At 39.3% G+C, this 27,180-nt stretch overlaps 1 protein-coding gene across 12 annotated transcripts in view; it reads left to right on the top strand.

Annotated features, from left to right (window-relative positions):
* The window catches only part of MICU1 (mitochondrial calcium uptake 1), a 242,693-nt gene that overhangs the window by 99,595 nt on the left and 115,918 nt on the right, over positions 1–27,180 (top strand). For 11 of the 12 annotated variants that reach the window (XM_038408647.2, XM_038408650.2, XM_043519824.1 and 8 more), the window contains one exon: positions 12,451–12,565. In XM_038408647.2, the coding sequence (XP_038264575.1) occupies positions 12,451–12,565 (115 nt within the window). Of the gene's footprint in view, positions 1–11,517; positions 11,524–12,450; positions 12,566–27,180 lie in introns of all 12 variants that reach the window. The other variant, XM_038408646.2, reaches the window with a different exon arrangement.

The following is a 27,180-nucleotide window of genomic DNA, read 5'->3' as shown; positions in this document are numbered from 1 at the left end:
TAAGAAGCTTTGAAAATTCTCAGTTTGCACATGCTCAGTAGAGATTTGTTACGTTTGGCTACTAAAACTCTCCAAAGATGCCATCTGTGCTGAGCATGCTCCATCCTAGAGGCAGTTGCCCTGGATAGGTCTTTTGTCATCTCTTTGAAAATTTGCTAAAACTTGGCCAAGTAAGAAGCTTTGAAAATTCTCAGTTTGCACATGCTCAGTAGAGATTTGTTACGTTTGGCTACTAAAACTCTCCAAAGATGCCATCTGTGCTGAGCATGCTCCATCCTAGAGCTGCATAGGTTGAGCAGGACTCTAGGTTGCTCCTTCTGCTTGCTGAGAGCTGCTGTGGTGCAGGCACAGGAACTGAGAACAGGGAGAGACTCACCTGTGTTCTCCTTGCCTGGCCCAAAGCTGCATTGAGGAGGAAGCAGCTTGGTTTGAATATAGAGGACAGAGGAGAAGAGGGAGAACTGGAGCCCGATGGTGGAGTGGGCAGCAGGAGGCAGAGGGGGAGAGGACTGAGCAGAGCAGGAGCTAGTATGTGTCCACAGATGTTTGGTTTTATTAAGTGCAGAAGGGAAGTGATCTGGATGTGAGAGGGTGTGGTTTTGCTGGAAAGCAGGGGAAGAGGGTTGCATGCTGGGAGCCAGGTGATGATTTCGGGTTTGGATAGAAGTAAGGATGCAATAGAAGGAGGAGGGGCACAGACCCCCACTCTCCAGACAACTTCAGGATCCTGGTCTTTCAGGTGGGAATGGAAGGGGCAGAGTTCTGAGCATGTAATAATGCCCAAACTGGATCCAGGCTCCCTTCTCCCTGGAACCGAATTGGTCACTGGGGAATCGCGAACACAACCAGAGTTTGGGGCAGAGGCTGCAACAAGTCTGCCTAACCCTGCCTGTCACTGTCTGGGGGTCAAGCGCCCCCCTCCTCCAAATTGTATCCTGCAGGGGACTGCAGAGACATACCTTGATCCCTCCAACAAGTGGGCAGCTCTATGGAGTAGGCATTGAGCACATGATTATGTGCTCTGGGCTCTACACAAGGCTGCCTTGGCCCAGCACGTGAAGCCACTGAACGAGATTAGGCTGCTGAGCTTCCTCTGCAGTTGTGAGCATGGCAGATTCTGCAATGCATAGTTGCTGGAGCAATACAGTCAATCCTCTCATCTAGTGTGGGGGCCTCTGGGATAAGTGGAATGAGTCTGGAACTGATGGTAGCTCATGGCGATGATAGCTCCTAAAAGGTGAAGCTCCTATACCTCTGTACAATGGGTGGAGCTTCATCTGTGCCCCTGGAGATGGGGGTGCCCACTATGTACCACTGAGCGCTTTCATACCAGGTGCAGAGGGGTCCTGGCCACTGCCCCAGAAACACTGGCCACAAAATCTCTCTGAATGAGAATTTCAGGAACATCTGACAATCCCAGGGAGACGTGCTCATCCTCTGTCTCCAATTACATGCTGGGCCCACTGGAGACCTTCCCCCTCAAATCACCAACCCCTGGATCACCTTAGAAAAATTCTGGTTGAGCCCCTGAAGGAGAGGCATGGGAACAAGGGATAGGGCAGAGGTTGGATAAGAGGAGATGGGGACAGAGACAAGCTTGGGGACACAGGCGGAAGGTTTTAAATGCACTCTTTCCTCCAGAGTCTGCAGTTGAATCCAGGAATCTTGAATTGCTACATTCCTCTGCTGACAGCAAATAGCCATGAAATCCACTGGTAAAGGAAATTTGCATTTAAAAAACTGTTAAAAGAATGTTAAGGTTGGCAAAGTCAAGCATGCAAAAGCTAGCAAGTGCCAGAATTAAGGTTTCATATGCAATTCAGCCCCCTTGTGTATATGCATTATGATAGTCTTTAATGATAGGATCACACACTGGTTTTTTTCCCTGTCACATTCTGTGAATTGGTAGCTTTTTAATATTTCTTCATTCATTGTGTGGCTCCACGCCTTATTTACTGTTCACTTCCTGCTCTCAGTACCGAATTATTATTTTCCTCTTTGGCTTTCCTATAGTGGTCATCGCTGTAGCAAGTAAACGCATCACTACGCATTACACTGCAAACGTTAATGAATTTATCTTCACAAAACCCCTATGAGGTAAAGTGGTGGTGGTATCATCCCCATTTTACATCTGGGGAATCTAAGGCATGGACACATTAAGGTCAATATTGTCAAACATGTCAATTTTAGATGCTAACTTGAGATATCTATACCCTGGTTTTTCAGAGCACTTTGCATTTTATAACATTTATATTCAGAGCACAGCTCCAATTGATATGAGTTGCAGCTGTGAGTGCTCAGCATGTCTGCAGATGTGGCTTCGGGAATCCAGAATATAAGGAACATGCAAGTGACAACCACCTCTGAAAAGTATGGTTGAAGTGACTTGTCCAGAATCACAAAGGAGCTCTGTGGCAAAGGCATGGATAGAATCCAATTCTCCAGGGCAGCATTAAACTTCCTTAACCACAAAACTATCCTTTCTCTTCCAGCAGTTCCCTCTCATTTAATACTCATCTTCCAACTAAAAATAAGCAGGGAACTTAAAGACAACAGTTTCTGTCACTACTCAGTTTTGATTAAGGCTACATTTATGTCACTGAGGTCATGAAAGTCATGGAATCCGTGACTTCCAGAGAACCTCCATGACATTCTCTGCTTCAGCCCCAGGGGCTGCTGGACTCAGGAGCTGTCAGGAGGCAGCAGCGATAGGTGACAGGCGACGGGGCCCCCTGCAAGGTTCCAGCGACAGGTGACAGACTCCTAAGGGGCCCTCCTCAGGGTTCCAGCGATGGGCGAGAGCCTCAGGGAGGGGGACACATCGGGCGAGTGGCTGGGGGTGTCCCATTTTCTCTTTGGGAAATATGATCACATTGCAGCTCCCAGATGCCGTGGGCAGAGGGGCAACCCCATAGCTCCCAGCCACTATGATAGCGGGGGAAACCATGGAGCTGCAGCAGCAAAAGTCACAAACAGGTCACAGCTTCCGTGAATTTTTGTTTATTGTCCGTGACTTTTTTATTAAAAATAACCACAACAAAATCTTAGCCTTAACCAAGATTCATTCCCTGAGCAATGCCCATTCCTGTGCATTTAATGAGGCTGGAAAAAATAGTATGTGATCTCGTAATTAAAGAGATCAAATCCAACTGCACAAGGGGGACAAGATGGGTGAGGTAATAGCTTTTGTTGGACCAGCTTGTCTCTCTCACCAACAGAAGTTGGTCCAATAAAAGATACTCCCTCACCCACCTAGTCTCTCTAACATCCTGGGACTGACATTGCTACAACTACCCTGCAATGCACAAGGGGATCAAACTAAGGTTGCATAGTCACCTTAGTACTTTCATTTCCTAATTTTTGAGTGTTTGATTTTGCAACCTTAACATACTTTTTGGATGTGATTTATCTATAGACTAGTTCTGAGATATTGCTTAGCACATTTTACATTAGGCAGCATCTTTACACCTTTCTTTACATGTTTCCAAATTAGCATGAGGAGGAGACCAGAAAGGCCAGTGGGTTTATTCTCTTTAATGCACCAAGCAGGGAGTTCGGGAATTGGAACTTTTGTTCTTGGCAGTAGAAAAGCTCTTCACCTCAAAGTTCTAGGCACACATTCTGATAAAGTCTGTATCATTTTTTTATAATTAATTATAAATAAGGGCTTGTGAAGTCAGGTCTATAATTGATAAACTAGAACCTCTCACCACTGACCAATTTTTTTTTATCAGTCCTGAGAAATCTTGAAAGCCCAACTGTACCTTCAGCATTGAGTTTTTGGTCCTTTTAGATGGGTGAAAAGTAATATCCCTTCACAGATGAAAGATTGTATTTGTTATGTTCTTTGTGTGATGTTTTTGCAGTACCCTTTGGTACATTGAAAATGTTGGCACCTATAGCCTAAAAAATAGCTTAATGGTGAAAATTAAATTAAACTTTATTCTTAAGGAACTATTTCTAAATTGCAATGATGGCACAATGTTGCTCTAAACCGAAGAGTAAATTACTTTGTTTGAAAAGGAAGTGTGTATTTGGTATACTAATATAAGCCTTGTTAAAATGGCACAAGTTTGCATCAATTTTGAGTCCTGGAACTCCACCAGTGGGAAATTGAAGTATAGACTGTCCCTTTTCAGAGGCATTTCCTTCTTGCTTTTCTAGCAGGGGTTTCTCCTTTGCATGTCCAGTTCCTGCTGCCTGTGAACGTCTTGGAAAGTTTTTTTTTTTTTTTCTCTTGACTGCATAGAATGCTGGCCTTTTATTTCAGGTGCGGTTTGTTTAACAGTGACGGATATTTACTGTGTTGCTGAGAGGAGTATCTGTAAATTTCTTTTTCCAGTCTCAGGAGAGCACCAATAGCAATGGTAGCTGCTTAATTCTTCTTAATTCTTAATTCTCCTGAAAATGTCTAAATTCACGTTTAGAGGAAGAAAGCCCAGGGAAAGGTTTTATGTCTCATCTTCAGATATATCCTAAAGATAAAAGATTTACGTTAAAATTCTTTCCATTAATATGTGCTACTCAAAGATGGTAAGCCAAAGTGCTTTCCTGACTAAAATAAAGAACATGCGAGGGGGTATTTTCCTAACTTTTCTAAGCTACTTTTTAATATTCTGATACCTCTGAATTTGACATTCAGAACCCATTTTTGTTTATATGAAGCTAAAACAGGAGTGCTCTAGAACCTGCAGATAGTGCTACTATAATAAACTTTCCCACTATATACAGAGGCTTAAAACTCAACTACAAAATTCACTATTCAATGAAATGCTTCATAAGACTTAAGCGTGAGCAATTTTTTTTTCAGACTTAAAAAAAACTAGACCACCCTTATGTAACATTGATTGTGAAATGTATTGCTTTTTAAAATGTCAATAAAAAGGAAAAAACAATTAATGGGAGATATAATTTTGTCTGTCCTTGCTTCAGGGTACACTGCAGGACCTATCTGCTTAGTTTTGCCTCTGGACTCTTCAATCTGAAGGACTTTTTTTTTTTTTTAATGGCTGTTTTAACTGGATAGTTGGGTGCCAAGGTGATGGGTGCCACTTATAAATCTCTAAATGGCTTTGATGCTTTAGAATTTGAATAGCCATTTTATCTGACGATGTGGTATCAGTCTTTTGGTATTTTGAAAACAGAAATAAAATGTCTTTGGTATTAATATTTGAAAACATGGCCACTGGGTATTTAACCCATAACTTTCATGGGAATTTCATAACTGTCCTTTATGTACATGTACATCTTTGTACATGCCCCAAGAGAGGTACTGTTACAGAATATCTGCTCAAATTCACTTTTAGAAGAACTGCTTTAAAAGTTTACACAGATCTAGGACTGCACTGGTTGTGAAGGAGTTTTTCTGGTTGAAGTAAGCAATGTGCGTTTACCCAGGCTCTGTCTAGACTATGAAAATAGACACATTTGCACATTCTGAATGCTGCTGAGCACTATTGAGTTGACCAAGATCAGTTAATACTTTTTAAAGGAGACTATCCTGGTCTAAGCTAGATTCTATGTGAAAATGAAAAATGTGCTAATTGTGTTGACTAACATGATTCTAAAACATTGCCTATTTTCCTGGTCTAGCTGTGCTCACAGCAGGATCTCTGTTTGTTTTATTTAAATGGACGCTGCCAGTCAGTAGGGGCCCAGGAAAGTAAAATACCATGCAGCACCCCAGAACTAATTGTGTACAGTATACAGGTATATTGCTATGTAACTTTGTGAATGTCCTTGGTATTGATTGGATGTGATTTCAGAGAACCATAAACAGTGACTTTAAAAAAACCAAGCAATTTGTCTAAAAAGGAAACAAAAGAGGAAAATCATCCCCGTGGGACTTCTGCAAGGGACTTTGCTTTCCATTAGAAAGAAGTTTGTTTGCAAATGTCCCTTTGATTCCCATAAATATCTGTGAAAAATTGCTTTCTTTTTTGTAGTACTAGTTTAAAACTAAAACACAGAAAATCATAAATGAAAATGCAAAAATGTTGAAGGTCTAACTACAAAATCCAGGAAATTCAAAGCAAAGGCTGTTATGCTGTAACTTATCATGATCTGTATCAAAATTGATACAGATTTAGATAGCTCTACAATATTTAGTCCTCTGAGACAGATGAGAGATACTCAAAAAAAAAAAAAAAAAAAAAAAAAAAGAGAGAGAGAAAGAAAAGGAGTACTTGTGGCACCTTAGAGATTAACAAATTTATTTGAGCATAAGCTTTCGTGAGCTACAGCTCACTTCATCGGAAAGCTTATGCTCAAATAAATTTGTTAGTCTCCAAGGTGTCACAAATACTCCTTTTCTTTTTTGCGAATACAGACTAACACGGCTGCTACTCTGAAACCTGTTATGAGAGATACTGTTTGTCTTGATCCTGAATATGCCGATTGTTGTAAAGCTTCAAACCAAAACATTTCTAAGTCTTTTTTTTCCAGTGTGAATATTCATGGCTGTCTATGAAAGAAAAGTTTATAAAGTTTTAGTGTGTGTGTTGAATAGTCCATGGAACTGAAGGTGGTTAGTTGGGAATGAAAGGGAATTTGCTTTACAATAAGCTGAAATTTACAGTATCTTAAGCATTCATTTTTCATAGATGGATACACAATTTCTGTAATGTTAAAGAATTAAAAAGGGAACAAAAACTTAATCTCAACAGCTATTGTAAATCAAAAATGGATAAGGCTGAACTATAGTCTGTCATTAATTTACAAACAAAAAAAATCTAATTTCTGGGTGAAAGTACTAATTTCATTACATGCACTATGCTTTGTTATTTTGGAAGGGGAAAACTGCGAAGTGATTGCTTGAGATGCACAACTTTTTGATGCTTTGATGCACATGAGCCCAAAGTGGGTATTGAAACTTAAGCATTAATTGCATGGATAAACTTGCTGAATGTATGTCTCCATCCCCCAGGATGAAATACATACTGTCATTTGAAATGACTTGCCAAAGTACTTTTTTCCAAAAGCAGCACATTAAATCTTGTTAGTTAAGTAGTTTTTGAAATACAAAATAAAATGGTGCTACAGGCGTTTATTTAGATTAGCTTTTTAAATGCAACAGAGGTGAACTCTGAATTCACAGAACTCTCTGACTTTGCGGAGAAGACAGAAGTAAATCTGACAAAAGATATAGCTTTATATATTTATTTATTTCAATATTAGATGACGTGTATTCTTTGATTATTTAACTATAAATTATGCCTGGCAACAGCCAAAGCACTAGGTTCTCTTATTGCCCCTCCACTGGCATTCTAACAGGGTGGCAGTGCAGATGCTTATACTGGGCAGTCAGCCAGAAGATTCCAGTACTGTGACTTCACCACCAAGTCCCTTTTATATAACACTCTGGACTTCTCTCCTGAATGAGCCCTGAAGGATATGATTTTTTGCTCCTAACTTAAAAAACAAAAACCTCCAGAGGGTACAGAAAGTGAGGTGGGGGAAAGGTACCAAGTTGGGTTTTACAGGAAACCTAAATTCAGATTTGGTTTAGCTGACATGAATTTGTCTGCAACTGCAAACTGTCCCATTATTTGGCAGTCTTTGCTCAAGAGAAGGCCAGACCTCTCCAGGGCCTAGCTGTGTGGCAAGTCAATATCAAGATGCACTGGTAGAATATGAGAGGAAGCTTGCATAATACTTCTCAATGCTTTGCTTGGTTACAGCCTCTGTATGTGTCACCTGAGAACTAAAAATCAAAAATTCCTTTAAGGGGAAAAAGGAAAAAAATGAATATCCCTGCCCCTTTCCACTTTTTTTAGCTGAGATCAGAGTAAGAAAAAAATCAAACATTTTTCTTGACCTTATATTGTCAGGCTTTTGACAGAGTTTATAAATGTCGGGAAACAATTTCCATATTTTTCTGTGTTTGCCGTAGGGGAAAAGAGTACCAAAATGACTGCTCAAAACTCCTGGCTAAATGACGGAACTACTTTTCTGGTATTTATTGTAACACATGCAACACTCTGGAAAGCAAGAACATACATCAGTGTTGTTAGTTGCCTTAAGATACCTCTCTTTTTTTCTTCCATTAGATTAAATTGTCATTCTTGGATTTGCTTGTTGCTAGAAAGCCTACATTTTATGGGATAGACTGAGCTTCCTTCTTTAAATGTAGATAAACCTTTCAGCTGCATGGTCAACGTTTAGCAAAGTTTGTAAGATCAATTGACGGTATGAATCTGTTTGATAAAAATTACTGAGTTTGTTACATAGAATAATATCAGGGTTAGAAGGGACCAGGAGGTCATCTAATCTAACCCCCTACTCAAAGCAGGACCAATCCCCAATTTTTGCCCCAGATCCCTACATGGGACCCGTCAAGGATTGAACTCACAACTCTGGGTTTAGAAGGCCAATGCTCAAACCACTGAACTATTCCTCCAGCCCATCTTCACTGAATATACACAGGCTTGTTTATAATCAAATAAATTATGTATTTGATTTATACATGTATCTGTTTATGTATGCTTGTTTGTGTGCTTATGTCTAATGTGATTCACTGCTTGATAAAAATGATTATAAATATTTTTACAGTGCATTGCTCACTTGTGAATTCCCAACTGTGAATGTTCTTTAGGCAATGTTGTATGATCTTAACTGGTTGCTTGTTTTTTTTTTTTTAATGTATTTTACATAGGGTTGACTTTTTTTTTTTACATTTGTTTGAAAATTCTTGATTAATCATTTTAACTTGAGCACATGAATTTTGAAGGTTGTACTGAAGTTGTATCTATAACTAATCATGCCAATTATAAAGATGACTTGTTGCCTAAAGATTTTTAATTTTGCTTTTCTTTGTCATTTTTCTCTGTTTTAATTCCTCATGTTAAAATTTAGCTGTAATATAACTCATGCTATGTTGAAACAAAACAGCAGAAGAAATAGACTGCACAAAAGGTGTTGATGGCATTGACTAGAAGTCAGAGCTTTATAGACCAGAGGAAATATATTTTAATAAAGAGAGAATTGGGTATTGATTTTGTGCCTTTAATGTCAATAGGCTTGACAGCATTTCAAAAAGAGTTTTAAACAATCCATGTGATGCTTTTTCATAGCTTGTTATTTTCAGAATCCTTGAGGCAACTTTGGATCTAGAATTGTCATTAGTTTTAGATATTGATACATTTTTCTTTTCAGGTGGGTGAGCAAACACATGCAAAAAAGGCCCAATAAAATCGTCTGTTAAGTCCGCACTGTAAAATATATGGATATAGTTCCATTTATTTGTCTTACACGTTCCTCTATTAACTTCACCGGTAATTCTCAGTTAAACTTTCAACCTTTTTATCTTCAATGTGCATACTTGGCTAAACCCTAACAGTACAAGAAAGCCAGTCCTTGGAGATTCTTTCATTTCTGGCACATCTGATAGGCTGTATCTTTCACAACAGATAGTCAGTATAGTTCTCCTTCTATCCTCAGATACTATTAAACTCTGTCCTGCTGGTTTGGATGGGATCACCATTTAAAACCCAGTTTAGGACTATAACAGAATTTAAAAAAGAACTGGATAAATTCATGGAGGTTAAGTCCATTAATGGCTATTAGCCAGGATGGGTAAGGAATGGTGTCCCTAGCCTCTGTTTGTCAGACGGTGGAGATGGATGGCAGAAGAGGCATCACTTGATCATTACCTGTTAGGTTCACTCCCTCTGGGGCACCTGGCATTGGCCATTGTTGGTAGACAGGATACTGGGCTGGATGGACCTTTGGTCTGACCCAGTATGGCCATTCTTATGTTAACCAAGTGTGGTCTACCCTTTGTTCTAGCACCAGTTGACGGCATTTCATTAAAATGGGTATTGAACTCTTACCCTGTCTATGTCTGCAGAACAACAGAGCTCAACTATAGGTGGGGACCTATATTTGGCATTAGTCTCTTGAAAAATCCACTTGCTCAAACCTAGAAGGAAGTTTTTCCTAGGCATGGGTAATCAACTTCTGCAGATTATAAGCTTTCATTTAAAATAACTTGAAACTTTCAGCACCTCTGTGGAGAATATCTGCCAAATGTTTTGTGGAAGACAACAAAATATACATGATGAACAAAAATACAAATTAGAAATACCAACAGTTTTTTTTTTTAATATGCTCACTCCTCAAAAAACAGCAACAACGGAACAGTCTGAACATCCCATTATACAAAATTACATCTCTTTTTGGCAAATGGACTTTGTTCTTGCTTCTACTGAAATTGGTGTTAAAGCTCTCAATAACTTGAATGGGATCGGAATAGGCCTCGTGGTGGTAGCATGCATTAGTTTCCCATGTTTATATCTAACCTCTGACAAATAGAAGTAGATTAAGTAGGTTTTTAAAAATAGCTGTTCTTTACTCAAAGCAAAACTCGAGTGAGAAAGGTTACAAAAATATTCTATCTATAAGATTTGTATTTCCGAGGAGATTTAACTTAAAACTAGATTTTATGGGGATGCTTTTAGCCCATTCACATAACTTTTAATTTATAAGGATCTTTCCCAGCCTTTAATATTAAATAAAAGCCAACTTTAAAAGTGTCAATTCATAATACTCATAACAATTAAAATCTGTCTCCAAATATACCCCACACAGTATGTAGTGTTTGTTAATCCTTTCTCTGTAAATACTTCACATTTATCTGGATGTTGGTAGCTGGTTTATAATGAGCTCTGCTAAAGATAAATGCAAAGACAGAGTCAATAAATAACATGAGTAGGATATACCATTGAGGGATACAACAACCATGACAATAATCCAAGAAAATGATTGCAAAAAAAATTACTAGCTTTTAACTCAAGCTTCCTTTGCGTTCAGAGAGAACTAGAGGCTGTTTATTTGTCTTCAACATAATCAGCACTGTGTGGGTTGTTTTGGGTAGAGTTTGATATAAGTGTGTGTGTGCGTGTGTGCGTGCGTGTGTGTATATATATACAATATAAAAATATTTCTTTAATGAAAAGAAAACACAACCTGATGTACTGCATTGCTAATATCTGTGCAAAGTGGATGGACTGATAAATGCTTCTGCTGATTTTGTGGAGGTTTACCTCACTTCACATTCTTAACAACTCCAAGTCTTCAAAATATGAGCTACTGCTACAGGTTATATTTGATCAGTAGAACTGAGCTTAATTGGAAATTGTAGTATATTTGCTGATCAATATGATGACTTTTTTTCCTCTTATGGTTTCCAAGTCAGATATTTGTCAAAGTTTCATTTAAATTATTAGGCGAATTAATCTCCAATCTGCTGTCAAGTAGAATGGTGACTTCTTTCAAGTATAACTGAACAAGAGACCGCTGTAGGTGTGGGTCTGAACCTTCAACTCAATATCAACTCTTGCTGGAATTTATACCTAGGCTTCTTAGCAGTATACAGTTTCAGCAAATAGCTAGTTGCTGAAAATCGTTCTTGATTTTTGCAAGTCTAACAGATCAGTTAGTTTTGCTGTTTTGTGAATTTATCTTGTTGGTTAACCAATTTTCTTTCCTTTATCTTGAATATGATGGGATCTTCGCTAGACAGAGGTAACAGATGGGGGCAGTTGCGTAGCTGGACTTTCGTGTGGCGGTGTTATTTTTTGTTTCATAATACTGTTGCTAAATTAAGCTTGCATTGTTTCTGCTTCTGTGCTTGCATGATCAGATATGGATTAACCTCAACTGCACTTAATGTTTTTATATTAATTTTCTTTCCCTCTGTATGTGTGTGTGTATTTTCTAAATGGTTCACCACTATGAAATTCAATATCCAGCCTCCAACACAGTTCTATGGATTCTTTTCAGTCTTTAAAGCTTCAGTGGATCAGTCACCCAATGGCTTTCAGCTCAGAAGTGAGATCAGTTGATAAAATACATGTAGTGTGCTTTTCTAATCAAAAAGTTTCCAGTTATCTTAAAAGTTGCATGTATTCATGCAGGAATTTTGACTCTAGTAGTTGTCTTTAACAAACAAATGCTTGGGTTATACTAACGTTTTAGCAGGTAACTAAATTTTTGGGAAACTATGATCACTTCAGATATTAAAACCAAACTGCTCTAAGCTATTGTTAAACTAGACAACTATAATAGAAATAAAACACTTTCGGATAAAACTCATTATGGCTTCCATTTTATTTCTGCTGTAAAGACCCTAGATTATACAGCACCATTATTTACTAGAGGATTTAAACAACACTAAACAAAAAGCACATCATATGTTGTTTCTATCTCTCTACTAGACTAAAGATGCTAAGTATATTGGCCAGTTCCATTTTGTGCTTTATTAGAAACACAAAACACTACTTCTGATAGATTTGAAGTCTGGAAAAGGTCCATTGAATGGTAATAGGAGGGATATGTTCATAAAAAAGCTTGTTGTTGGCAATGATATAAATGATACAGATCCTCTTTAAGTGTTTAATTGATTCTTTTATTTTCTTTCTTTGGGGTGTGTGGGTTGGATCTATAAAATAGAAGTTATCCCAAGAACGAGAGAAGTTTGCTGATGAAGACAGTATATTTTATACGCTTGGAGAATGTGGACTCATCTCTTTTTCTGACTACATCTTCCTCACTACAGTTCTCTCCAGTAAGTACAGTCTATTTTTCTGTAATCCTGTTATCACTGAATTCCTTTATATTTTTAAATGCTTACCACTGATGCAATTTCTTCTGTTATGGCATGTACATTGGATAGTTTTTCCTAAAAGGGATTCTGTTGACTACTTGAATGAATAATTGGTAATGAATTCAACTTTTTCAGTTAACCCAAGATTTTGCAGAATGTCCGCTAACAAATTGTGACTTCTTCATATTTATTCATTATTTTAAATTATTGGGCATAACTTTATAAAAATATTGATTACTTTTGGCTTGCTGTTCAAAATTAAAAATTCTAGCAGAGTTCCTTATTTGTGATTGACCATATTAGTCTAGATCAACATAACTCTTGTATTTTCAGGTTTATGTGCAATTGGGTGCACAACACAACTTTGCAATTCATTTTTTGTAATTATTAGAATGTGCAAGCTTAAAATTCACTTTCCTGGTGCATTTGTTCTAGTAAACGCAGTCATGTGAATGCTAGTGGATAAAGAACCCAGAAGGCATGTAAACGCAGCTGAAATGAATTGTCCAAAGATTTAAACAAATAATCCCAGTAATCTTTTTTTATATTATTCACCCTGCTCCAAACTCAGTATATGACATCTTGTAATCTGCTCAAAGAACATCCTCTGGGTTCTAAATAACAAAAGCTAAAATAAAAGCCTGTCTGTTATTTCTATTGGTAAGAAATATACAGACAATAGCCACTGTTAGGACAGAAATATTGTCCTGTATTCTTATAGCTGTGGAGCAAAAAATAATGGACCTTGTTTCCAGAGCTGTACTGATCTATTTTGATGATGTTGGTGCATAAAAGGAGGAAGTAAAGAGAAATTCTGTGTTAATTTTCAGTTCTGTTAGAAAAACACAAGGAAGAAAATTATTATTTGCCTAATGAAATGAGACAGAATTTATTTTCAGACTTCCAAGAGGGTAATTATGAAAACTACAAAATAAAACTGTGCCTCTTTAATCCTTGTATTTGCCGAACATGTGGTGAGCTGAGAACAAAAAATAGTTTAGTTCAAACTTTATTCTAAACATACTTTTAAAAACTGTTTTGTTCCAATCAGTCAATGTATGTTGTCATGGGGGGGAAGACTATACAAATGTGTGTAATGCGTAGAGCTTTTGGAACAGTACAGCATAACTTTTATGTTACATTCTGAAACATTGCTCTTACAAAGTGAAAATGGTGCCTATTAAATTAGTAAATTAAATATTCTCTTTCCAGTGTATAAGTTGTACAGATAATTCAAGATCTATTTTGTTGCCAAACTGACTTAAGAAACTGTGTGACCATAGTGCCTATAAAGATGACCATCAGTAAATAACATTAGCTTGAGCCAAGGACTGGTCTGTGCAGTTTTCATCTACTTGTCTTTTGCTGAAGTTCAGTCCTGACTTTATCATTCTTGCCATTCCTGTCATGGATGAACAGAAGACTAGGATGAGGTCACCAGAATTCTGTTGACTTCATACCTCAGCAAGGATTTCAACTCTAGTCTTTACAGGTGAAAAGCTGATGCAATTAACACATTACATTTTGAAGTACAGTCTCTGGTGTCATTCAAAAAAATTCTGGGAGGGGCAAATTTGTGTCCAACATAGAATGTTATATGTGATTATACTGTATCCTGCAAAATCTGGGGGAGCAAAAATTTGAAGACATAGTGGAACAATTCTATGATCTATGGACTAGTTGAGGCACAGTGGCGGGGCAAACCAAGGTTGGGGGAGAGCTACCCCCCTTGCTTCATAGTACATGATGCTTCCAGATAGAGTATTTACAAATGGGTGGAAGTTCCTTTCCAATATCAAGAAAATGAACGGTCTTTAGGCTAGGAAAAAGGCAGTGGCATAGCAAACTCTTCTAGTTTTAAGTTTCTTTCTCTTTGATGATAAATCCTGCAAATGAACATGTCCACCAATCTTTGGGAAGATAGAAGGAGGTACGATGACAACCAGTGGGTCTGATGATGAATATTTTGAGGGAAGGGAAAGGATTTCCTCTCTCCCTTATTATTGGTCTTCTGGTATATTCACAGGCTGTTTTATGGGTCACTTTGTAATGGGCAGCAGAGTTTGTAGAAAAGAAGAAAACTGAAGCTTTGCAAAAACGTGTCCTGGGAGATTTTTGGTAACACAAGGTATGTTTTTGCCTACATTGAGTTAAGCTTTAAAAAAAAAAAAAAAAAAAAAAGTATCCCGAGGAATCATCAGCTACCACAAGCCGCCAAGATTTTTAGCACTTAGTTTCTTTGAAAGAGATCATAGAATTTTTTTTTTTTAAACAAACCAGGAACCCTGTGGCAAGTTAGAAAACTTAGTGTTATGTCAGTTTCTGTATCCTTTGTCTAGGGCCCTCCCAAATTTGCAGCCATGAAAAATGTGTCATGGACTGTGAAATCTGGTCTTTTGTGTGCTTTTACCCTATACTATATAGATTTCACAGGGAAGACCAGCATTTCTCAAACTGTGGGTCCTGACCCAAAAGGGAGTTGCAGGGGGTCAGTGTTATTTTAGGGGGGCTCACAGTATTGCCATCCTTACTTCAGTGCTGCCTTCAAAACTGGGTTGCCAGAGAGTGGCAGCTATTCGCAGGGTGCCCAGCTCTGAAGGCGATGCCCCGCCAGCTGCAGTGCAGAAGTAAGGGTGACAATACCATATCACGCCACCCTTTCATCTGCGCTGCTATCTTCAGAGCTTGGTGGCTGGAGAGTGGCAGCTGCTGACTGAAGGCCCAGCTCTGCAGGCAGCAGCGCAGAAGTAGGGGCGTAATACCATACCATGCCACCCTTACTTCGGTGCTGCTGCTGGCGATGGCTCTGCCTTCAGAGCTGGGCTCCCAGCCAGAAGCTGCTGTTCTCCAGCTGCCCTGCTCTGAAGGCAGAGCAGCACAGAAGTAAGGGTAGCAATAATGCAACCCTCCCATAATAATCTTGCAATCCCTCAACTCCTTGTTGGGTCAGGATCCTGACAATTACAACACCCTAAAGTTTCAGATTTAAATAGCAGAAATCATGAAATTTACAATTTTTAACATCCTATGACCATAAAATTGACCAAAATGGACTGTGAATTTGGCATGGCCCTATTTGTGTCTTGATAATTTGCATTGTACCTCAGTAACCTAACTAGGTTTTGACATGCTCTCTAATCAAGCAAACAAAATAGAACAAAAATATGGAATATAATTTTAACTTCTTAGTCTGATAAAAGTCTCATTTACAGTAAATCACAACATGATTTAGAGTTCAGTTTGTCTTGCGTTGAGAATTTTTTTGAAGTTACAATTAAGTAAAGTGAAAAGACTGAATACTAAAACTTTGCCATTGCTGCTTTCTGCAATGGATTTTTACTAATATAACCAGCGGAATAAAACCATGAAATCCAGTCTAAGTAGTATCGGGCGGAGCCCGTCACTGCTGTACTTAAAACTGTTATTGGGGTTAGATCATCTAGGTTCTATCACTTTGTTCAACTCATCCCTGACTATTAGTGATAATCTTCAAAAACTAATTGAAGTGGAAGAAAATTAAGGTACTTCATACTATTATCTGCCTCTTCAGACTCGCAGCTTGACCTCTCTGACATCCAAACATCACCCTATCCCCATCCTAGCCACTCAAACTCTACTTGCTATGATTTTTTTATTTTGACCTAATGGGTATCATTCACAATTCCTGAATTCCATTTATGAAAAGTATGATTAATAGGCCACAGTAAATGGATTCAAGTATTCTTTCTGTATGGCTGCAGTGCACGTCAGTTGGCTTCAGTTAAAGTGCAATTAATTTGCGTGTTACTAGCGGAGATAGCTGTTTGCATACTGCATAGAAGATGAAGTCTGTCACCATATTTTATTTACAAGTCATTTCTTGCTCTAGCACTGTCTTTTCTCATAGTTTGCTCTGTGCTTCTGTGAAAATATATTTTTCAGAGGTAATAAAGTAACATTAAATGCATCAGAAATTCAATCTCGTATTCAAAGGCAATAACAGCAAAATGGCTTTGAGGACACTGCACCATTTTTGTTGCTTCAGCTGCTCCCCGAAGTAGAGGAATCATATCAGCAAAACTTGAATTTCAGTGGGAGGTACAAGGACAAGCAGAATTAGATGTGCTTTAACTTCACTCCTTTAAAATGTCAGGTAAGAGTGGGGAAGCTAAAAGTTCACTTCCACCACTGAGAGAAATTTGCTTTTTGACAGCTGGTATTTTGGAACAGTTTTGGGGGAAGGGGAAGCAATATTGAAACCAACCAACCAACAGAAAACTAATTGTCATTTGAGAGCAAAATAAAATGTGGCAAGTTGACAGCACATGCTAATGTAAAGCCATTAAACAGGATTGGACACTTGAAAGAAAAAGATAATGTTTCCCTAAGAAATTTTTTAATGAATTTACTGCTCAGGAAAGGAAGGATTAAAAGCATTGGCTAGCAGCAGGTGCTGGACAAGCTTCCACCCTCCTTACCATTGCCAGTGTACTTTGTCTGACTTGCATCACCTTGTTGTTCCAGTTCTAGATCTCTCCTTTCTAGAGCAAAGAATGCTAAGCTGTGTTGTGTTTCTCATGATGTGAGTAAGACGAGACTAATAAAGTGAGAACCTCATTTATCTTCTTTTATGATCATCACTAGAATTTCAGTCACTTTGACAGAAGTGTTGCAATGGCCATGGTGCCTCTTGGACTCACCTAGCCTAGAGTTCATTGCGTTTTCCAGTTTAGAAAATACGTCATTAACTATTTAGTTCTGGAACTCGGTTTTAAGTGCAATTTTAGCACTGTACACTTATTTAGAACTCAAATTCAGAAAGAGTTGTTCTGTGAGTAGACTTGATTACATCAGTCACTTATTCTGATCGCTGATAGCAATGAGCGTGCTGGTGATAACAGTGAGTGTGCTGGTGAACGCTCTCTGATGCTAATATCTGAAATGTCCTTCCCTGCCATTAACTTAACAACAAATCTGTTGTTCTGGCACTGCTGCTTTGGGACCTGTAAAGCAACACCATTTGTAAAAATGCAATAAAAAATACTGAGCACCCTCTCAGATTAACCATGAATAAGGATAAGATTATGTCACAGCGGTCACGGAAGTCACGGATTCCATGACTTTCAGAGACCTCCATGACATTTTCCACTTCAGCCCCTAGGTGTCGGGGCTGGAGCTATCAGGGGGCAGGGGCCCCGCAGCTGCAAGTTGCCACAGGTGGCAGGGGGCCCCCACAGTTCTCAGCCACATCAGGCAGTGGGGGGACCCACAGCTCTCAGTCACCACAGGTGGCAGGGCCCCCTGCAGCTCCCAGCCACTGCGGGTAGTGGGAGGACCTGAAGCTCCAAGCCAGGCCAGGGGGACTCCAGAGCTGTCGGCCTCAGCCACAGCCCTGCTCCTCCCCACAGCAGGGTTCAGGCTCTTGTCCCTCTCTCAGCCCCATTTTGTCAGTTGTTGTTCTTAAAAGTTGGGGCCAGGTCACTGGCTTTTATTAATTTTTGTTTATTGCCCTTGACCTGGCCCTGACTTTTACTAAAAATAGCCATGACAAAATCTTAACCATGAACATTCTTTTTTTACAAGGCTCTTGGACAAAATAACTCCCCCGTAGGTAAATAGTGTACACAATATTTTCTTTGTTTTGCAGTGTTTGGAAGTTTGACTTTCAATTTACCTATCCTATAAGTATATATATATAAAGGTGCATCACATATCTGAACTATATTACTTGCCTCTGTAAGCTCCATGGGGCTGAGACTGTCCCTTCTTTTTGTACTGAAATGAATATGCTGGTATTCATATAATGAAGAATACACATTGTTGAGAGAGGTTGTGGGGCTTATGATCCATATGTCCCTTGAAATAAGCACTCATGTTGGTAGCACAGTGGTCACTGCAATATGTCCATCCTCTGTTCCAGAAGGAGCACTTATTGCTGTTACAGACAGGAGGCACAGTGCTGATTCTCATATATGCCAAGGACAGGCAAGTTGCTTGCTGGTATCACAGCACATAAGGAAAGAGAATGAATGTGGGTCAGTGGCAGTAATAGTCCAGAACTGTGAAGTTGTTAGAATGTCATCCTTTATCAGGTACCCCAGGGGATTCCAGGCTTTGAGTTGTAATTTACATGGCACTATTTCCAGACTCTTGTTTTGGACAGAGCATTTAAAGTAGAAGTTTTTGTTTCCCACAGTCCTAGAAGGTTATCCTGTAACTGATGTGATGTTGCTGAAAGATAAGGGTTGCATTTTAATCCTAGACATTGTTAGGTTGTCCATTTTCAGGTTTGAGGAGGTAAGTTTGACATCAATTGTCATTAGAGCCAAAATATATAAGTAATTACCATTAAAATCACACTATTTCTCTGTTTCATTAACTTGCAAGCAAAATGGAAACGTGAATCAGCAAATGAATCTTTGTTCACTGAAACTTTTTTGAATTTTTTTCTTGATAGATTAAATAGAAATCATTTAAAAACCCACCATCATTCTTCTCCACACTACCACTTGACACCAGTGGGGAAAGCACACAGCATATGTCTCATGCTTAACATATAAGGTCTCTCACAGGTTTGGTACATCTTGCTAATGAATAGATCACATTGGGGCAGGGAACAAACAGAATCTTTCATACCCTGTGTGTCTAATCCATGAACTTGTGTGTAATAGGCTTCCTGTTTAGACACTTGCCTCTTTGCACCTAGAAACCTTGTATTCACAAAATTGTTGTATACAAATGAGGCATACGTGCATACTAGCAAGGTAGAATAATATTAAATGGCTTTAGAAATTTCATTTTAAATGAAATCTTCTCAGAAATGCATTAAGGTCTAACCTGTGCAAATACTATCAATTTCAAGTTTTGTCCCATTTTATAATGGTAGTAACATAATCTATACAAAAATGATTACACTTCTGAAGCATGTAAAGGTCCTACCCAAACTATACAATAATTACCCAGGAATACCCTGCCAGTTATACTGTGTTTATTAACACATAGTGGTGGGATGCTAGGGAATGAGTGCTTATTTTTTACTCCTCCACTACTGATTTCCATACTCATCTTTAAACCATAAAACTGCCAAGTATTTACTGTGTCTAGGTGCATGTGTGCATGCACCTTGCAATAGTGACCCTATCATATACAGCTGGGTCAGGATAACTTCACTCATGGCCAGTATTTCGCTCTTAACATCATAACAGGGTTCAGTCAATTCTCTGCTAATTGATGTTTAGCCACCAGGTCAGGTAGTGGAGCCCAGAGGATCCCTTCTCCCAGACTAACTATTCTGGAGATCTACAGATTAGAAGAGGGGATGGGCATTGGGCCAAAGAGGATCTCTGTCACAGTTTCTCTTATACTTCAGAAAAGCTATTTGAGAAGGTATAGGAATCTCCCTCCCTCAATCTGGCAGCTAGGGACCACATTCCCTTTTCATCTTTTTCCTGCCTATCCAAGTTCCTTCCCCTCCACTCCAAAAACAGCAGCTGACTTTCTCTCTATTCTGTGTCAGCTCACAGGACAACTTGGATTTGTATGTTTCAGAGTAGCAGCCGTGTTAGTCTGTATTCGCAAAAAGAAAAGGAGTACTTGTGGCACCTTAGAGACTAACAAATTTATTAGAGCATAAGCTTTCGTGAGCTACAGCTCACTTCATCGGATGCATCCGATGAAGTGAGCTGTAGCTCACGAAAGCTTATGCTCTAATAAATTTGTTAGTCTCTAAGGTGCCACAAGTACTCCTTTTCTTTTTGGATTTGTATGTCCTTTTTGAGGCCTTTTGGAAGTTTGTACAGCTCTGGGGGCTGTAATGACTTTCATAGGATGTTCAGCCAGATCATCAGGAGAAATGGTCTGGGATGAGGAGCTGTGGAACATGGGAGATGGAATTCATTTGCATCAACTTTCCTTCCCTTTGGGTGCTCTACAACTATAGCCTTTCCCCTCTAGGTCAGCTTGCTGGAGGGTTAGTATTCAGAGCCTTCCACGGACATTGTGTCTCAGAAGTCTCTGGGTATCTTGGGCTTGATAGAAGTCTAAGTGTACATTATATGTTTTTCAAAGTACAGTGTTGGGTTGTTTTTTTAAAATACACCCATGGTGTGCATATTGGGGCTGTGATTTTATTTCAGGCTTCTTGTGAAATGTACAAATGATGTCAATTTGAGTCTTTCAATTAAAGCATCTCTACTGATATACTAGATTTCAAGTGTGTTCCATCATAAATATGTGCATGTGTGTTGAGACCATTCGTTTTCTTGATATTGGAAAAGATAATTTTTAAAAAATTCTAGAGAGACCTACAAATTACTGTTTTAGTCTTAGCAAACCCAACACTGAATTTCAGCTAAACTGTTCATGTTTTCTCTATGAAGTGATTTGAGTGTGCATACATTGGATAAGATCTTTATTTATTTTTTACCTGTGCTTTTTTCCTCTTTAGTTGGAGGGCAGGCAGCTACTTTTATAAAGCATGTCAATGTTAGTGCTTAGTTGGTTTGTTAAACATACCATATGAAGGATGGCAAGTTCTGTCCTTTTTCTTAGATCAGTGATTCTCAACAAGGGGTATGTGTACCCCCGTGGGTACTGACAGGTCTTCTAGGGGGTACATCAACTAATCTAGATATTTGCCTAGTTTTACAACAGGCTACCTAAAAAGCACTAACGAAGCCAATACAGACTAAAATTTCATAGACAATTATTTGTTTGTACTGCTCTGTATATTATACCCTGACATGTAAATACAATATTTATATTCCAATTGATTTATTTTACAATTATATGGTAAAAATGAGAAAGTATGCAATTTTTCAGTAATAGCGTGCTGTGATAGTTTTGTATTTTTATGTCTGATTTTGTAAGTTTTTAAGTGAGGTGAAATTTGTGGGTACTTAAGACAAATCAGACTCTTGAAGGGGGTACAGTGGTCTAGAAAGCTTGAGAGCCACTGTCTTAAATTGTATTTTTTATCTTGTGAGCTCCAGATATCTTTTTTTTTTTCCTCAAGCAAGTCTCATCAGTCACTCTGCATTTTATAGTTGAAGAAATGCATTTTTAGACCCTCATGCAGTCAGACATGGTCTATAAATTCTTAAGTCAGATACTGGTGCCCACTGGATTAAGAAGATCAGGACCACTGGCACCAACAATAAAGGAACCTTATGAGGGGAAACTAGCTGAATCCAATTTTGTTTATTAAAATACCTAGTGTCGAGGCAAATTCCTCACTCTGGCACTTACAGTGCAGAAGATTGGGGTCCGCAAGGATTTTAAAAATTAATACTGACCACTCCAGGCTCGTATTACACTCCCAAGGTTACAGCTTTTCTCTGACCTTGGATTGGTAGATGCTGCCACCATCCGAGTGCAGAACCCCTTTGAGAACCCAGGAAGGCACACTTGGGAATTCCTTCCTATGGGGTACCCTCAAGCCCTTTCACACACACCCCTCCAGGGAAGAGCTGAGAAGGGGGGTGGAAAGGAAATCAGCTGTTGCCACCAGCTAATTAAATAACATGTGCACAAACCTCTTAAGACACACAAATCTAATCCTGTTCTTAAACATGGTAAATTTTATTAATAATAAAAAAGAAAGAGAATACATCTGGGAACTCAGGCTATTGTTAGATTTTAAAAGAGCAGCCACAAGGATTAAGCACCAAGAATACCTTTCTTCCAAGAATACAAGCAAAACAAAAGCACGTGGGGTTAGTACAGAGGAATCCATAAGCCATAACAAAATAAAAGGGATAAACCTAATCACGTCTTCCTAGACATTTCCTGATCTATTTAAATATCTGGGGTTTTAAATGAGTAATTTCTAGGTATGATACCGATTTTTTCGTACTTGGCCCAAGCTTCTTACAGCATAACTGTCCGTCTCTCCCCAGGAGAATAACAGACAGACAGACAAAAGGGGAGTCTTTGTTTCAATTTGAAAAAGTTCTAGCCTTCTCATTGGCTTTCTTGGCCAGGTGCCTACTCACTTCCTTTTACCTATGCATAGCAGTGAGACTTTCTAACCTTTTACAGGTAGAACAATTAGAGAAGAGCTACTAAGAAGGATTTTATAGCTACTGACTGGCTGGGTGTCCATAAAAGGGAGCTACCTCCACCCCTTCATTTATCATACCTATGTTGATCCTCTGATTTTGAATGGCAGCTTACACGAACCATTTGCCACAACTTCCTGCCATTTGTATACAGAGACATACCCATGAACCAGGCATGATTGTACTTCAGCTTGCATGGTACAGTTCATGTTGTTTGTTATAATGCTAATAATGCAGTTGCTTTATTATGTGTAGTATTTTTGCTCTCCGAAAAGCTGTTCTAATGATAAATTGATAACTGTTAAGCACTCTGGGGATATTTATTGTATTGGTTAGATCAGATGATTAGCTGAACATTCCTTGCCCTTTAATTTTGCATAGAGGGCATGTGTGTACGAATGAGAATGGAGAGGGGGTGTTGAGCAGTTGGAATGTTGCAATTTATTGTTTGAATGCAGGAAAAGAAAATTTCTTAATTATTTGAAGTGCTATGTATTAAAATTGTACATTTGCCTTCAATGGCAGGGTATTGGAAAGGAGCGGCTCTGTTTTGTTTTCTGGTTCTCTCACTCTACGCATGAGTAGGAGACATTTCTATGATTTATAGAAGTACTCTTTTCCACACCTAGAAAGAGGGCTGGTACTTTCAGTTTTTAAAAATTTTTATTTTAAAAATAAAGTAGAGTATTGCAATTGCAATTTCTGATTATTGAAGGCTAAAATCAGTTTTAAATTAAATATGCTGGCTTTTTTCTAATGTTATGTAAAAGTTGACAATTCTACCATGGAACTAAAATATTAAAATGCCTTTCTGATTGAATTAGCTGGCATGGATAATCTTTAATGTTGCTTTTATTCAGGGTCTATCATTTTGTAATCAGTAATATGCTGACCACAATGGAGAGGCAGTTCTGGGCAGTGGGAACTCAACAGCTTCTTTGCTTCTCACAAAAGAGGGATCAGTGGGTTTAATCAGTTATCATAGAATCATAGATTATCAGGGTTGGAAGGGACTTCAGGAGGTCATCTAGTCCAACCCCCTGCTCAAAGCAGGACCAATCCCCAATCTTTGCTCCAGATCCCAAACAGCTCCTTGAAGGATTGAACTCACAACCCTGGGTTTAGTAGGCCAGTGCTCAAACCACTGAGAGTTCCTGGTGATAAAAAATCCCCCATGGCTATTTGAATATGTTTCACTTGTTAGGCAGCTGATAATATTCCAGATAAATATCCAAGCAATGTAATTGTCACTTAAGTCACATAGTATTGTTTTTTTCCTAGTTGGATGACCTAACTCTTAAAAACAAGAGTAAGGACTAACTCACTGTGATTTGGATTGCCCTGTGGTTCTGGGGACACTTCAGGGAAGAGGTAGCAGGAGATAAGCAGGCCTCTGGAATGTTGGGAAATTTTTCATGCGTTTCTTCCTGTCTGTCCCACAAGGAAAAGCATATTTGGTTACATATATGGATTCCCAATCTAAGAATGCCAGCATTTATTTCTGACTGAGAGAGGACACAAAACACTGGAAGCCAGAACTGTGGACAATATTTTGCAGCAATCCCCTACAAAAAATTCTTGTAGAGTTTAAAGATAGGATTTTATAAAATCGAATACTGATATCCCTTTTGTAGGTTTTTAAAATGATTCTTTAGAAGAGTTATAATTAAGGATACGATTCTGTCATGGCAGTCCTGGATTCTGTGACATTCTGTGACCTCTTGACTTCTTCTGGGGAACTGCTGGCAGCCCCAAGACTGCCAGAGCAATGGTCCCAGGGCTGAAGCTGTTGATGGGGGTTGGTCAGCACCGCTGGGGCTTGAGCAGCGGCAGGGCTGGAGTCATGTCTGGCAGTCAGCCTTAAGGCTGCGCGAGCAGCTGGCTGGCAGTCTGCCCCCAGGGCTGCCGGAGTAGCAATGGGACTGTAACAGCTGCCAGAGGTCAGCCACTGGCAGTGCTCTGTTTGTTAATCCCTCTCACCCCCCAGGGTATTTTTATAAAAGTCAGGGACAGGTCACAGGCTTCTGTGAATTTTTGTTTATTGGCCGTGACCTGTCTCTAACTTTTAGTAAAAATATCCATGACAGAATCTTAACTTCAGTTATAATCCTCTATTAAATTCAAGAGGATAGTTGAAAATGCTGAGAAAAGATACAATTTTTATTGAATTCAATAGGATTCTTTTTCTGAATAGGGTTTTTGTTTTTTCCAGTTTTTTCCCCTCCCATTCACACAAAGTAATTGCACTTTTATGTATATGTGCACTGCCTTGTGATGCCATTTTTGTATATCCAAGCAGGGATAGTTGCTCTCTGAGATAGGCCAGCAATGATCTGTGCATGATGCCTTTCCAGAGGATGCCTGATAAAATCCGTCCTTGGGTTTACTTTCTCCTGCAGCCTCCCCGGTCATGCTTCTGAAACACAGCACAGTTACCATGTATTTTGCTGACCATAGACTGCCACAAGCTGCAGGCACTGCTGCCAGTTCTCCTGTCTGGGACTGTGTGATGCCTTCCTTTTCTTCCAGTCTCTTGGAGATTTCAAGATGACTTGTGAAGATTCCTGCCAGGACCATTCACCCAGATTTATTCCCAAGACTTAGTTTCCACAAACATGTATGTGGACAAAATCTCATGTCACGCTGTGTGGAGTGGTTCACAACCATGAGTTCCAGCTTCAGGGAAGACAGTTTGGAGTGTCTGCCCTGCTTTTTTAGAGTCAATATAGTCTATAATTAGATTTCATCAAACCAGTAATAAATGTGACCTCCTGAAGCTCTAAACAAGTGTTACCATGGAGTCACAGACAGTCCGCTTGGGCACTCCAGTCTGTCTGGCCACCCAGGCAGTGATAAATGTTCACTTACACCAAAAATCACAAAATATTTAGGTTGCTTCCAGTATCAAGAGATCAGTCACTTACCCCAGATCAGTTTGCATCTTAGATCTCACACCAAAGACAATGCTGGTAGCCAATCCTATAGTAAACTAACTAAGGAATAAATAACTAGGAAAAAGAAATGAGTTATTTACAGGTTAAAGCAGGCAACATATATGCACAAATGAGTTAGTCTTTGTTTCTAAAAGGTTTAATTGAGCTTAAGCTTTCATGAGCTACAGCTCACTTCATCGGATGCATTTGGTGGAAAATACAGTGGGGAGATTTATATATACACACACAGAGAACATGAAACAATGGGTTTATCATACACACTGTAAGGAGAGTGATCACTTAAGATGAGCCATCACCAGCAGCGGGGGGGGGGGGGGGGGAAGGAGGAAAACCTTTCATGGTGACAAGCAAGGTAGGCTATTTCCAGCAGTTAACAAGAACATCTGAGGAACAGTGGGGATGGGGTGGGGGGGAGAAATAACATGGGGAAATAGTTTTACTTTGTGCAATGACTCATCCATTCCCAGTCTCTATTCAAGCCTAAGTTAATTGTATCCAGTTTGCAAATTAATTCCAATTCAGCAGTTTCTTGTTGGAGTCTGTTTGTGAAGTTTTTTTGTTGAAGGATAGTCACCGTCAGGTCTGTAATCGAGTGACCGGAGAGATTGAAGTGTTCTCCGACTGGTTTTTGAATGTTATAATTCTTGACGTCTGATTTATGTCCATTCATTCTTTTACGTACAGACTGTCCAGTTTGACCAATGTACATGGCAGAGGGGCATTGCTGGCACATGATGGCATATATCACATTGGTAGATGCGCAGGTGAACGAGCCTCTGATAGTGTGACTGATGTGATTAGGTCCTATGATGGTGTCTCCTGAATAGATATGTGGACACAGTTGGCAACGGGCTTTGTTGCAAGGATAGGTTCCTGGGTTAGTGGTTCTGTTGTGTGGTGTGTGGTTGCTGGTGAGTATTTGCTTCAGGTTGGGGGGCTGTCTGTAAGCAAGGACTGGCTTGTCTCCCAAGATCTGTGAGAGTGATGGGTCGTCCTTCAGGATAGGTTGTAGATCCTTGATGATGCATTGGAGAGGTTTTAGTTGGGGGCTGAAGGTGATGGCTAATGGGGTTCTGTTATGTTCTTTGTTGGGCCTGTCCTGTAGTAGGTGACTTCTGGGTACTCTTCTGGCTCCGTCAATCTGTTTCTTCACTTCAGCAGGTGAGTATTGTACAAAAAACTAGTAAAAAACTAGACAAGCCATTTACAACACACACTTTGCTTCTCTACAAAAGAAAAAGGACACTAAGCTATCTAAACTACTACATGCCACAAGGGGCCACAACAGTGGTTCCCTTAACCCACCCAGCAATATTGTTAATCTATCCAACTATACTCTTAACCCAGCAGAAGAATCTGTCCTATCTCGGGGCCTCTTCTTTTGCCCTTCCACCCCCACGAACATGATACAGTTCTGTGGTGACCTAGAATCCTATTTTTGACATCTCCGACTCAAGGAATATTTCCAACACACCTCTGAACAACATATTAACCCACAGAGACCTTCCTATCAACACTACAAAAAGAAGGATTCTGGGTGGACTCCTCCTGAAGGTCGAAACAGCAGACTGGACTTCTACATAGA

This window comes from Dermochelys coriacea, chromosome 7 (genome assembly GCF_009764565.3).
Source record: "Dermochelys coriacea isolate rDerCor1 chromosome 7, rDerCor1.pri.v4, whole genome shotgun sequence".
Taxonomy (NCBI): domain Eukaryota; kingdom Metazoa; phylum Chordata; order Testudines; family Dermochelyidae; genus Dermochelys; species Dermochelys coriacea.
The sequence above is the reverse complement of the archived record's forward strand: the minus strand, read 5'-3'. Positions and strand labels throughout refer to the sequence as shown.